The sequence below is a fragment of the Mus pahari genome, chromosome 5, assembly GCF_900095145.1.
Source record: "Mus pahari chromosome 5, PAHARI_EIJ_v1.1, whole genome shotgun sequence".
Lineage (NCBI taxonomy): Eukaryota > Metazoa > Chordata > Mammalia > Rodentia > Muridae > Mus > Mus pahari.
Window position 1 is genome coordinate 44,903,613 of NC_034594.1, and position 13,342 is coordinate 44,916,954.

The 13,342-nt window shown below is 40.4% G+C and overlaps 1 protein-coding gene across 2 annotated transcripts; it reads left to right on the top strand.

The window, feature by feature from the left end:
- Positions 1–10,513: 10,513 nt before the first annotated feature.
- Positions 10,514–12,306, top strand: LOC110322211 (gamma-crystallin E-like). 2 transcript variants are annotated; one of them, XM_021198786.1, is made up of 3 exons: positions 10,514–10,552; positions 10,646–10,888; positions 11,970–12,306. In XM_021198786.1, exons 1-3 carry the CDS (start codon positions 10,544–10,546, stop codon positions 12,240–12,242), a joined length of 525 nt encoding a protein of 174 aa, XP_021054445.1. In that variant the 5' UTR covers positions 10,514–10,543; the 3' UTR covers positions 12,243–12,306. The 2 variants fall into 2 exon arrangements, with proteins under 2 accessions (XP_021054445.1, XP_029394883.1); XM_029539023.1 differs by having other exon boundaries at positions 11,984–12,306.
- Positions 12,307–13,342: the final 1,036 nt, after the last annotated feature.

Consider the following 13,342-nt stretch of genomic DNA (forward strand, 5'->3'; position numbering starts at 1 on the left):
ATAAGACTTCAGTTCCTGTTTCTGAGAAAAAAACTTGACTGTTGACTCAGAAGTCCTTTTGCGGTAAGCCTGGGTGGTTTAGCAGCCTAACCCAAACCAAGCCTAAACCTGGAGATGAACAGGCACAGCTGGGAGCCTGAGCGCCTGCTGTTTCCTCTGCTCCTCACTCCTCACATCAGGCTGACAGAGAAAGGAAAGGCCAGGAGGGTGCACATTCACTTACAGAAGCAAACAAGGCTTAGCCTAAGGAAAGTCTCTTTCTTAGAGCAGAGAAGACAGAGAAGAAGAAATACTTCAACACCTTCCCTCACTCCACATATCCTAAACAAAATTGTGGGTTTCTAAAACAATTTAATTTAAAAAAATTCATAGAGTGTATACTGATTACACATTTCCCCTCCCACATCTTCTCCCAGATCCTCTCCACTTCCTGACATGCCCAAATCCTACCCTTTCTCTTTAAAAACACAAACAAAAAAGCAAGAAACATGCAAATAAACTTCTCAAATATGTGAAAGCTGAAAAGTGCCAAAACACAAAATGCCCATACAAAAGCTTTTTAAAAGTAAAATGATTTTAAATCTGAACATGGCATTTAGCTTTATCTGACATTAAACTCATTTAAAGCACAGTAGGGGAATCCAGGAGTAGGTAAGCTTTGTCTTACTCTATCTCTAGGCATTTCCGAGCCATCTCGGGGCCTGTTGGCTAAAAACTGTTGCTGAGGAATCCCAGGGAAGGTGGGCTTTGTCTTACTCTGTCTCTAAAGACATTCCCTTACTGGAGAGTCAGGGTTGGCTGGAAATTACTGATCCATTATCCTTGCTTCTGGTCAGGTGGTGAGACAGTTTCTGATGACAGGGCAGTTTCTGCCTGAAGCCTGGGTTTTTAGACCTAATCTCCTGAACTGAAGCCTGTCATGGAATCAGCCTGTCTCAACAATCTGAGGAGTTTGTCATTTTACTCAAATACATTTTATGACCATGTACTCATGCCTGCTGTTAGGAAATAGGGATAAGGTGTTTGCTCTATAATCATGATGCTCATAATCCACAGAAAAAGAAGAGGAGAAGGAGCAGGAGGGATGTGGTGCAACATACTTATATTCTCAGCACTGGAGAGGCAGGCTGGGGATACCTGGGGATTTTTGGCTAGAGTAGGCTACTTGCTGACTTCTGGGCTAGTGAGAGACCCCATCTCAAAAGAGCAAGATGGACAATATTTGTTCAATACCACCCAACACCACTTGCACACACACACACACACACACACACACACACACACACACATTCATGGAGAGAGAGTCAGAGACAGAGACAGAAACACAGAGATATATAAAGAGCGAGACAGAAAGAGAGAGAAAAAGAGGAAACTTTCTATTTAATTAGGTCACAGAAGTTATGTTCAACCTTTTTCCATCATGTGGAGAAAGAGCACAAGGAAATGTGGAAATGTTTGGCTATGTTTACTACATTATGTGTAGCTATGATATCATGGCTGTTGTGATCATAAAAATAGAAAGAGCTATAAGAGTATGTTCTGGCAGGATGTGAGGGAAGGGAGTACCTCAGCTGGTCCGTGCCTGGGCATCCCTTCCCAATAAGGAACCAGACACACACTGGTATAGTATAGAATAGAGTCTATTCAGGACATGGAGAGGGAAGTTGAGATAGTAATAGAGGCAGAGAAAGGCAGAGAGAAGGAGAGAATAGAGACATGGGGGTCGGCCATGACCACATGGAGAGAGGGGGCAAAGGGAATGGGGAGCAAGGGAGCAAGAGGCAAGAAAGAGGCAAGAGCATAAGAGAGAGAGGATGGCCTTTTATAGGGCCATGCCTATCTGGCTGTTGCCAAGTAACTATGGGGAGGAACATACCTGGCTGTTGCCAGGTATCTGTGGAGGCGGAGTTCAGACAGAATACCAACAATGGGTATTTGCATGTATTTTTAACTTACTTAACTAAGTATTGAAAGAACAACATAAACCCTGTGTCTCTCCATTTAAGGACCAGATTTGATTTTGAAAAAAGGCTGTAGGACACCAGCTCCAGGAAGAGACCACAAAATCTACAACAAATCATAAAACACTCTCCAAAAAATAACCATAAAAATGGAGAAGTCTCTTAGCTCAGAATTGGCCATCTGTGCTGGGCAGTCCATTTTCATCACATGAATGTTCATGACATAGGAATGCAGACCACTGACTACCTGTGACCCCCCTAGCATCCACCAATAAAATTTTAGATTACCTAGTCCTTCTACAGAGTTCCCCCAGTTCCCTGTAAGAAGGCCTGTGCACCTGTGTCTGGGGTCGCCATTTTGGAGAATGGTTGGCCCCTGCATGCAGGATGCTTCTGCAGAATAAATGTTCTTTGTCTTTGCATAATATCTGGATCTGGGGAGTCTCCCTTCAGCGACTTTTGGACTCTTACAATGTATTAAATATGTGTAATTCTCTTCACCTCAATAAATCTGGTAAAGAACTTAGAGTACTGTACATGAGAAAGGTTTTAGAGACTAGGTATTAACACAGATTAAACAGGGAAAATATGTAATAGTTTTATTCAAGACCATTGTGTATTTATTTCCTTATTTCTTTTTTATTAACTATATATTCATTAATTCTTACACAATTTAAGTTGATATGTGCATATAATGTATTTGATCCCATTTGTCCCCTCCACTCTTTCTCCTCATGCCTCCCAGATCCACTCCCTAGTCCCCTTCCATCTCTTTTTACTTTTAATAAACCACTTAGTCAAATGTGTGTTGCTTATATACTCAGGGTGTTAGGCCATCCCTTAGAGCTTAGTCTACCTAACAGGAGCCATGCCCTTGAAAAAAAAACTGAGTCTCCTTCCTGAGCCAGCAACCATCAACTGTCAGTAACTCCTTAACTAGGGATGGGAACTAATGAGCTCCTCCACGTTCAGTACCAGAATGTTAACTGGCTTATTCTACAGCATGTTTTGTGAAGGAAGACCCCAGGTTCAGATAGTACACAAAACCAAGAGCATTTATTCTGCAGAAGCAACCAGTATGTGAGGGCTAGCCATTCTTTGTAATGGAGACCTCTGACAAAGGCATGCAGGCATTCTTATAGGGAACCAGGGGAGTTCTCTACAAGGATTAGGTAATCTAATTTCATTAGTAGGTGCTGGGGGGGGGGTGTCACAGGTGGTCAGTGGTCAGCCTTCTTTTGCAATGAACATTTAACCATATAATGGAGGAGAGCTGCCCAGTGCCAATGGCCCATTCTGGGATAAGATATTTCCACATTTTAATTGTTATCCCCAGGTTGTTCTTTGGGAGGGGGGATTCATGATCTTATTCTGAATTTTATGGCCTGTACCTGAAACTGGTGTCTTATGGCCTAGATTCTGGGACTTATGGTCTGTTCCTGGAGCTGGTGACTTATGGCCTGGTTTTTTGTTTCTTTGTTTGTTTGTTTTGTTTTGTTTTTTTGTTTTTTTCCCCAAGATCAGGCCTGGTCCTTAAATGGAAACAAACAGAGTTCTTAAATGGAGACAAATGGGGTTTGTGATCTCCTTTCACTATGAGTTCATGAGTGTAGTCAACCTGTCATGTCCAGAAGGCATTGTTTCACCTGTCTTCCCCAACCTCTGGCTCTTATAGTCTTTTTATCTTCTCTTCCATGATGGTCAATGAGGAGAGAGTTATATAGATACTGCATTCATGGCCGAGTATTGCACAGATTCTTGTTCTCTGCAATTGATGATTTGTGAGTTTCTGTGTTAACTGCTCTCCACTATTCAAAAGATCCTCTATGTTGATAATGAAGAGTGGCACTAATCTAAAATAGAGCACAATGTGATATTATGTCCAGTTAGACAATATGTTCTTCCCTGGTACCTATGAGTTGCCTCTCCTGTGAAGAAAATGTGTGCTATCTTCAGCAACAGGGTGTTACTATCAATTTCTCATGGGCAATCAAGAAAAATGACCATAGTCTGTATTGTTTGGAGGATCTCTGGATACTCCTGACTAACAACTCAAGGAAAGGCATCCAACACCTAGGGGTGGGCTATTCATTCAATAACATACAGATTGTGGGAAGATTATTATCATCTCCTGCATCATAAATTATAAGAATGGCAGTAATAATACCACTAGTGCCACTTATTAAATTACAACACACACACCTATAAATATATATATATGTATACATATATATTTCATAAGTTTCACACAACTGCATATGTACACAAGTGCATATATATACATGTGTATATATAAGTGCACACAACATATACATATATACATATGCATTTTTATGAAGCTTATGAAATAGTAGGTTTCCATATAGCTTTCCAAACATCTTTAGTATTAGTCATAACCCAACCATACTAAATCTATGCATATAGTCAAAGAGTTCTATAATCTACCACAATACACAATATTCACTGCTTCTCTATTCATAATAGCTAGAACTCTGAATACAGCCTATATGTCCATTGACTATGAATAGATAATGAAAGAATAATAACACACACAATGTAATTTTATACAGATATAAGGAAAAAATGAAAATTTCACATAAATGGATGGAGCTGGAGAACATAATATTGTAAGAGGTAACTCAGATAAGGAATGATGCATCTTTTGACTCATGTCGATCCTACTGTTGAATCTTTAGATCTTTGTGTTTAACTCAGATCACCTGTAGAACACAAGGAACTAAAAGAGGTCATTTGTTGCAAGGGAGAAGAATGAGACTAAGAGGTGGGGATAGCAGAACACAGATAATATTAAGGGATGAGGGAATAACAGGAAAAGAGGTATAAATAGCAGGATTACTCTTTGAGAAAACAAAGGAAATTGTCTTAACACTAACATGATAAGAGTATGAAAGAAATTTCTCTAAATAAATTTCTATCTATTAATATAAGTACATTGGTGCTGAGAGTTGATTTATCCATTAAAATAAATATTGATCTGAAAAAATAAAAGCAAATGTAGCAATTTATTTTCCAATTTCTGCTTAAGCAGAATAAACACATCATGAAATCAATCTGACTTTCATTGTAACTGCTCTCTGGCATTTACTCCTCTTTCTTTGGTAGACAGTGGAGTTTTATTTATGCGTAGAAATTTAAGGGTTAAAGAGGATCTCTAAAATGCTGGGAGCATCCCAGCCTGGAGAGAGTAGTGGCAAGGTGCAGGGTAGGACTCTAGGTCTCTACCTGTACTGAAATGCTGATGATAACTTCAAAAACTTTTTTGCTCTTTCTGAGGGTAAATAGCTGCTGGCTTAGGAGAGTGACACCTGTAGCCTAACAGCAGGTGATTAAGTAATGTGGACTGTGTTCTATCTCAGCAGGAACTGCACTGCTCTAACTTTCAGCCAGCTAGTCAGAAGTCACAGGAAGAAAAAGGACACCTTGAAAATGATTATAGCATTTATTACTAAGTTGTAAAAAGTTTCCTATTAAAGCTAAGAAAAAGAGAAGCAGAAAGATCCTAAGTGGGACAAGGGAAAAATTCTTCTCAGCACTTATACATCATTCAGAATATATGATCACATATTAAAAAGTTCATCACAAGTTCAAAACACAAAAAATAAATCATAAATTGAAAAAGTTTACAGCAGAGAATGCTTACATGCATATCCATTAGGAATAAATTATCTGGCTAAACATCCATCCCCTGTCACAGCTCTACAGGTTCCTTGAAAATTGAAAAACATAACTAAGTTATTAATAAAGTTTTGTATAGATAAACCTAGTCAATATTTTATCNTCTGTCCTAGCACCTATAATAAATTGTTAGTTCCCTTTTTATGACCTTTGGTTAATTGTTTTACAACCTCTTGGATTGTGTTCTGAGTAGGAAAAAGTATGCTTACTAAGAGGCAATAAACTGGTGAAACATAGGAGACTGACAGAGTTCTCACTGCAGTTTTGCCTATGATAAAAGGATCTAATAGCAGTGCCTCTATAACAGAGCTTAATAACCACTGATATAATTTTAGGAATTCTTATACGATCATCACTAAGAGTTAGGAAGTCATCTGTCTATAGAGCATCAGTACGAGAGAGTACATCTTTATAGATCTGCAGAGATCTGCTCAAAAGGGGTGGGCTAATACTTGGTGATTGTCAAATATGTTTAATTATAACAGGAAAAGCATATTAATAGCAGGAATCTTTTCTAAAATGAATTCTCTTGGGCCTTGCATATAGAATAAATCTGTCACAGATTAGAATTGAAAACAGACCATTTCAGGAAGATCACCTGCTAGCTATTAGTTGGTCCTATGATGGCTCCTGACACTAAAACTTCCAGAATTCCTTACCTGAGAGACAAGGAAACTAATAAGGTTGTGTGAATATCTGTCAGCTAATCATGAACTAAATTCACTTAAATTAATTGTTTACTTTTCTTATGGCTATGACCAAATGCTGGGAGAGTACTAGAGAACGGGAAGGCTTATTCTGAATTTTTTTAGGTTAGAGATAGGGCAGGAAGGGAGGAAGTCACAGCAGAAGGGCCCCTCACATGTGATCCCTCATCTCCGATCTCCACCAGTAGGAGACAGAGAGGAAGAATTAAAACAAACAAACAAACAAACAAACAAAACCTCTGTTTTTATTCAGTCAGGGGATCCCAGCCTATGGAACGTTATTCCTTGTATTTTGGAGTTCGCTTTCTCATCTTAGCTAGATTCTACAGAAACGATCTCACAGACATTATTGGAGGTTAATGTCCCAGGCAATTCCAAATCTCCTCACATTGACAATGAAGATTATCAATCAGCCACACATTTTAGTAAAATACAATGGCATCTAAATGTTTGAAAATAAATTACAAATATTGTTACAGCACTTTAGTGACCTTTAAAAATTATTATAGAATATATTTCATTTTACTAGATGACATTTTATGCTGATATTCCAATAGTAAATGAAAATATGATGTTTTTAAGATGTGAGGGTCAGCTCTATTCAATGCTCTTTCATTTTATTTTCCTTAGGAAAAAAGCCAAGAGTTTTGTTTATTGCTATTGTTGTACATTTTGAGAAGCTTGATTTATCTTAGTATTGATTTATAAAGTCTTTTACAAACATTTCCTGCAGGCACAATGTTTTAAATTTTCTTAGCATATTTTGCTAAAAGGATGATGATGGCGCTCAGCACATGAGTGAGAACAGCAGGAAGAGATGGAGGGCAGGACCTGAGTCATGACTTCTCTGCAGTATTTGTTTGCTTATATTTATTTCTTTAGGCCCTAATTGATTTATTTTAGTCAATACAATAGTGAACTACTTGGTAATGGAAGATATAATGACTAATATTTTCCTGTAACAAATATAAACAACCAAACCTATTCAGAGTTATTTTTTAACTTTAGTTTATTTTGATGGCATTGAATTGTTTCATAATAAATATTTGATATTAATAAAAAGTTTAACATGTTTTAAATAGAAAATAATAATCTTAGATTTAAATAAATACTCATTTTAACTCACATTTTATATGTAGAAATTACTTTTCTGAAAATTTATGTGTATATTATTTCAGGTGAAATTTAAATTTAGATGCCCTTAAATATGTATCGTATAATATGCATCCTGTTTCTTGTTACTTATTGTTTCAAAGTTGGAAAGTTCTTGACTTGAGCGTCTATTTTAGCATGTAACTGATGAGGAACTGTTCTGTACGTGTGCTTCCCAGTCCGCACTCCACAATTGCCATGTCCAGCTTACTTTGAAAGCAATCGCCTTACACTGTTTTTTATCATTGATATAAATCCTATAAATTAAGTGAAAGCGAACAATTCTTATACTAAGTACAGAATCAAATCATAGGCCTTTATCAGAAGACATTTGTGATCAGTAGAACTACCTTTCCTTCCTCAGATAAATTAATATTCCTGCTAAGAATGCTTTGCATTTATTTCCCTTAAGAGCCTTGCTACTTTACTGGGATTAGCATTAAGGAACTATTGCTGCCTATTAATGAGGCAAAACTAATTACAAAATTTTGGCTTACAACATGCAATTTAATACGGTGTTTATTTTCTCCTTTTTATTTTTTATTTTTTGAGACAGATTCTCACAATGCAGACCAGACTGGCCTCAAACTCATGGAGATCTGCTTGCCTCTACCTCCAGAGCGCTGCGATTAGAGGTGTGTGCCACCACAGCCTGCCCAACGTGTAGTTTAAAGTAGAAATATAATGTGTTGCCTTACATATCTTATTCTCAGAATACCTTAAAATATTTTGGGAGATTTATTACTCTATCTTTGGAGGAAGATAGATATTTTCCACAAAAATATCCAAGGGTTTAAATAACAGAACAATCAATTGGAAATACGTGTTCTGTCAAATCACGTTAGGAAAGTATTTTACAAGCTTTGAGGAGAAGGTATTTGGAAATCCTCGTTCCTTACGTTTTTCATATTTACTTTCCGAGAACATATCTAGAAAGAACATCCTTTATCTGACAGTAATTCAACTATTTATTTCATCCTGTATTGTCATCTAAAGGGCTGATGCCCACTGCCACTGCCCCCACCTGCCACAAACAACAAAATCCATGATGGACTAAAGGCTTAAGGGTCCAAGTTCTTTAGAAATCTTAGTGAGAAGAAAGGAAAATAATATATTGTATTTCTGCTAGGAGTTATGTTGAACATCACATATATTATTTGCCTTCTTTTAGTACTACAGGAAAGGAAGGTTCTTTCCCCACTTTTCTAATTGTCAAGGGTGGTGGCTGTAGCTAAGCAGGGAGCAACAGCTTAGCTTGTAAGAGGCCCTGACATTCAGCCTCCAATAAGCTATTTGCTTTCAGTCTCTTGGAAGAATTTATTTCAAAAGGATTGTGCTTAGCACTAAGCTCTGTAGTTAGAAAGCTGGCAGGGGAGTGGAAATTTTAAAAGCAGGTAACCACGGGTACTCATCATGATCTCTAAAATAAACAAACCAGTAAGCCTTTAATTCATAGCCAAACAATGGCCACAGACAACTATTGAGAAACCATTAACAGAGGTGTCCAAACTGAAATCCAGAACAGCCCATGAATCTGACAGACATTCCCTGGGCTTATCTCTCTGCCAGCACTCTAGAGCCATGTCTGGGGTTCTCTCCCCATCTCTTGCTGCCCAGACCCTTCTTGTCAGTATCTTGCTCATTCTTATTGTCTTTGTTACACTGTAATGACATAATCTCTTGAGACTTTTTCATAGCAAAGGTCATTAGACCTATTACTGTTCTTTCCCTATAGATATTTTTTTCCTCATATAAGTAAATTGCTATCTGTCCCAGGTATACACACCTGAGGTAATGATTTCCTTACATACTGTAATTAAAATAGATAATCTACTTTCATTATGAAGATTATTAGGAGTGGCACAATATCTACCAAGGAGCTTGGTGTACTTCTTAAGATGTAATTTTAGTAACGAAAATATTATTTTCATGTAAGACTGTATAGAAAACTCAAGCATGAGATGCTCTGTCTAATTGAGAGGAAACTGCTTCTGCCAGCAGCACTCTGAGTGGCCTGCATAGTGTTAAACTAACAGGAAGCATGAACTAAGCACAGGGAGTACTTGTATAACAGTGGCCCTGCATCCCTTCCCATGTGTACACTCTGCAGTGACTCGAGGGCTGCAACATCTAGGGCTGCCATGACTTGGGAACTGAGAAAGGGAGACTGCTAAACACTCACAGGGAGCACAGCAGCCCCCACGCTGTTTTCAGCCTGGAATGCCACAATAGCACAGTGTGGTTGGAGCACCTAGGGGTGTAGGGATGATGGAGATGACTGTGAAGTAGAGGGAAGAAACTTCCTAGGAGTCAGAGCCTAAACCACAGAGCAAGTGGCACTTGCTCCCCTGAAACAGCAGAAAAGACATTCTGCAAATCTGACATTTCAAATGTAACTGCATGGTGTTCTCATGCATCACAAAACTACTGGTGGGGGTCCCAGCTCCAGGGAGCAAACCTGAGATCCTGTTACATCAGCACTTCCTGGAATTCACCTCTGTTGCCTACCTCCCATTAATTATCGGATTCTCATGCCACTTGGAAAACAATTAGGAGAAAGTACAGCCATCCCGGCCTTCCATTCTTTCAGCAGTACACCAGATTAAAGGCCTCAGTCTCCTTGGGTCGGCAGATCCCATCATTATCATCCACCGTCATTCAAATTCATTTAGTGTGAGAATTATAAACCATTTAACTACAATGGTTGACTAGTTAAGCAACTTTACTTAATTTTAATTTCCTAGACAGGCATCATTTAAAGACCCAGGCTGCATCAAGTGACCCTTTTAACCAGGTCAGTGATTCATCATCCATTCGAAAGCTCTGGAGAGTCTAAGAGAAAACATACAATAACCCACAGCTCCCCCACAGTCATTATATAGAAAAGAGAGAGAAAAGGCGCCCTGTCCCAACGCGGGCCCCTTTTGTGCTGTTCCTGCCAACGCAGCAGACCTCCTGCTATATAGACCCTGCTCCCAGCCCCACACTCCCAACAGCACCATCCCATCGGACCTGCCAACACCAGCCATGGGGAAGGTGAGCCCAGGGCCCCCTCAGTCAGGGAAGGGACCAGCCCTAGGGGTCCAGACCACATCAGGCCTCTGAGCCCTGCCTTGCCTTGCCTTACAGATCACCTTCTATGAGGACCGCAGCTTCCAGGGCCGCCACTATGAGTGCAGCACCGACCACTCCAACCTGCAGCCCTACTTCAGCCGCTGCAACTCTGTGCGAGTGGACAGTGGCTGCTGGATGCTCTATGAGCAGCCCAACTTCACAGGCTGCCAGTACTTCCTGCGTCGCGGGGACTACCCTGACTACCAGCAGTGGATGGGTTTCAGCGACTCTGTCCGCTCCTGCCGCCTCATCCCCCACGTGAGTTTCTTCCTAGGGTTCACTGGCCCTCAATCTCTCCCTGCCCCTGATCTAGCCCTACTTTGAGCTGAGGGTTAGGGTACCTGCTACCTTCCTTGTTAGGGGTTCTCTAGGTTTAGGGGGAAAAAAGGCACAAGCCTTTGAAATTTGAAAGCTCCTAAAATGGGCCTGTAACAGGCTGTGAGAACTGCTTTTCAGTTTTCCTATTTCACAGAAATGACTGAGAGTTCCTTTGGTGAGTCCTGGTGTGCCAGCCACTGTAAAGATCAAATCTTGGCTGCATACACAAGTCCTTTTGGAAGCTATAATTCTTTGGATGCACGGAGGATGGAACCTTACCAACAGCTGTTCATTCCTCAAACTGTGTTGCTTAAGAGAATCCTTCCCGCCGAGGACTTCCGGTGGTGGAAGAGGACACTGGGTCAGCAGGTGCTGGGAAAAGGCAGGAAGCAAAGGAGATCAAGAAAACATAGTAGGCAGGACAAGCAGCTTGAACTTCCATTGCTGTAAACATTTTACTCTCTTCATCTGCTCAGGTCTCTTGAGAATGTTTGACTTTTTCTCTTCGGTTTTATAAACCTGACTGGCCAGAATTAGAGCTGAGAGTTGAACTTCATTCTTTAGTTGATTTATTTTCATTTTGTTGCTGTTGTTTACATGGAGTTTCGGGATGCATCCACCCAAACTTCCTGTGTATTGCAGTCTGGCCCCCAACTCTGACACTTGAAATCCTCTTGTCCCTGCCTTCTAAGGGCTGAGACTAGAAGCACGCATTGCCACAATTCCCTTTAGACCTAAATTTTGAGGTGATCTTGAACTCCAGGTTTGAAAACAGGGTCTGAAACAAAAAGATAGGATTGATAGAAGGGTTATGTGACTCAAACTTTCTCAGATCTTCCACCAGTCTGTGACTTACATGGATGGCATGGATGACAGCCATTATTTAACTTTTTAAATTTAATCACCTGCGTAGAAAAGATAGGGAGCGGCCCTCCCCCAGGCAGCACATGCTGGATTGGCAAACTCAGCTCAGGTCAGGTTTTTCTGACATCCCCCTGTCTGCTGTTTCCCGGACGCACAGTCCAGTTCTCACAGGATCCGGATCTACGAGCGAGAGGACTACAGAGGCCAGATGGTGGAGATCACAGACGATTGCTCCCACCTGCAGGACCGCTTCCACTTCAGTGACTTCCACTCCTTCCACGTGATGGAGGGCTACTGGGTCCTCTACGAGATGCCCAACTACCGGGGGCGGCAGTACCTGCTCAGGCCCAGGGAGTACAGGCGCTACCACGACTGGGGCGCCATGAATGCCAGGGTGGGCTCTTTGAGGAGAATCATGGATTTCTATTGAATTTTCTTACTCTGCCCTTTCATCATTTGGAAGTTAATAAAATATTTCCTGTGTGTTCCATGCAGTAATGGTGTCCTCCGTTCATTTTGGTCTTCTTGGAAGGGTATAGTAAAACTGTCAACAGGAAGAATAAGAATATTCTTATTGGGGGTTGTGGGCCGAGCAGATGGAACGCAGTCTCGGGAACCTGGGTTCCAACCACTCACTGGCTATAAGTGGTAGGGCATGCCCCGTAGCATTTCCGTGCCTCAGTTTCCTACTTTGTGAAGACGGGAGTAATAATAGTCTTTTAATGAGTCTTTGATGTGAACTAAATATGTTTACATTCTTGTATCACAGACAGTGGCTTTGCTAACAGTTTCCTCTTCTATGAGCTCTCATGTGGATCGTTTGCTCTTGTAGTACCAAGGAAGTATTTATGAACCCCGAAATACGAATCAGGAGCTGATCCAATGCAGTCATGCCAGGAACTTTATTTACAAGCTTGGGCTTGGGCTGAACTCACCACTGACCCACAGGATGGTTCCGATGTAGAAAAAGCCCTTGTCCACTCATCAGGACAAGGTTTTATAAAGTGACAATCGAGAGGTGTTTCTAGTCTGGCAAGCATCTAATTGGGGTACTACTGTGGTCCTTAGCATAATTGGCTGGTACTGAGGGTCAAACCATAAACTTAACTTCTGTTTCCATTCTAATTGGTGGCTGTCAGGCAGGAGCAGGCTTGTAACCTGGAGATGCAGATATTTTGGGGACTAACTTGGAAACTGGTGCTAGATTTGTTGGAATAACCTGGAAGCTGGAAACTGGAGCTAGGTACTAGTTGGTTAGTTTACTTGAGTTTAAACTTAGGTCAGGTTTTCTAAAATGGAGTCTGAACCCCCAAAATTTGGTCTCTCACTTTCAACTTTAGTGCTCTGACTTGAAACTGTTTTGGGGTGGTTGAATAAAGTGGAATGGCTAAGTAAAACTGCATCAGGGGAAGGAAGGGTTAGAGACTTATTTGTTAGCACAGTCATGTCTGACACACCCGAAAGGTCTAAAATTATCTATCTCTATCACATAATATATATCGCATATGTGTATGTATATATATATATATA

What these genes read in the sequence shown, in the direction of transcription:
- LOC110322211 (XM_021198786.1), top strand. An exon ending in CCTGCCGCCTCATCCCCCAC is followed by an intron (nt 10,889 to 11,969) that starts GTGAGTTTCTTC and finishes CCGGACGCACAG; the next exon opens with TCCAGTTCTCACAGGATCCG.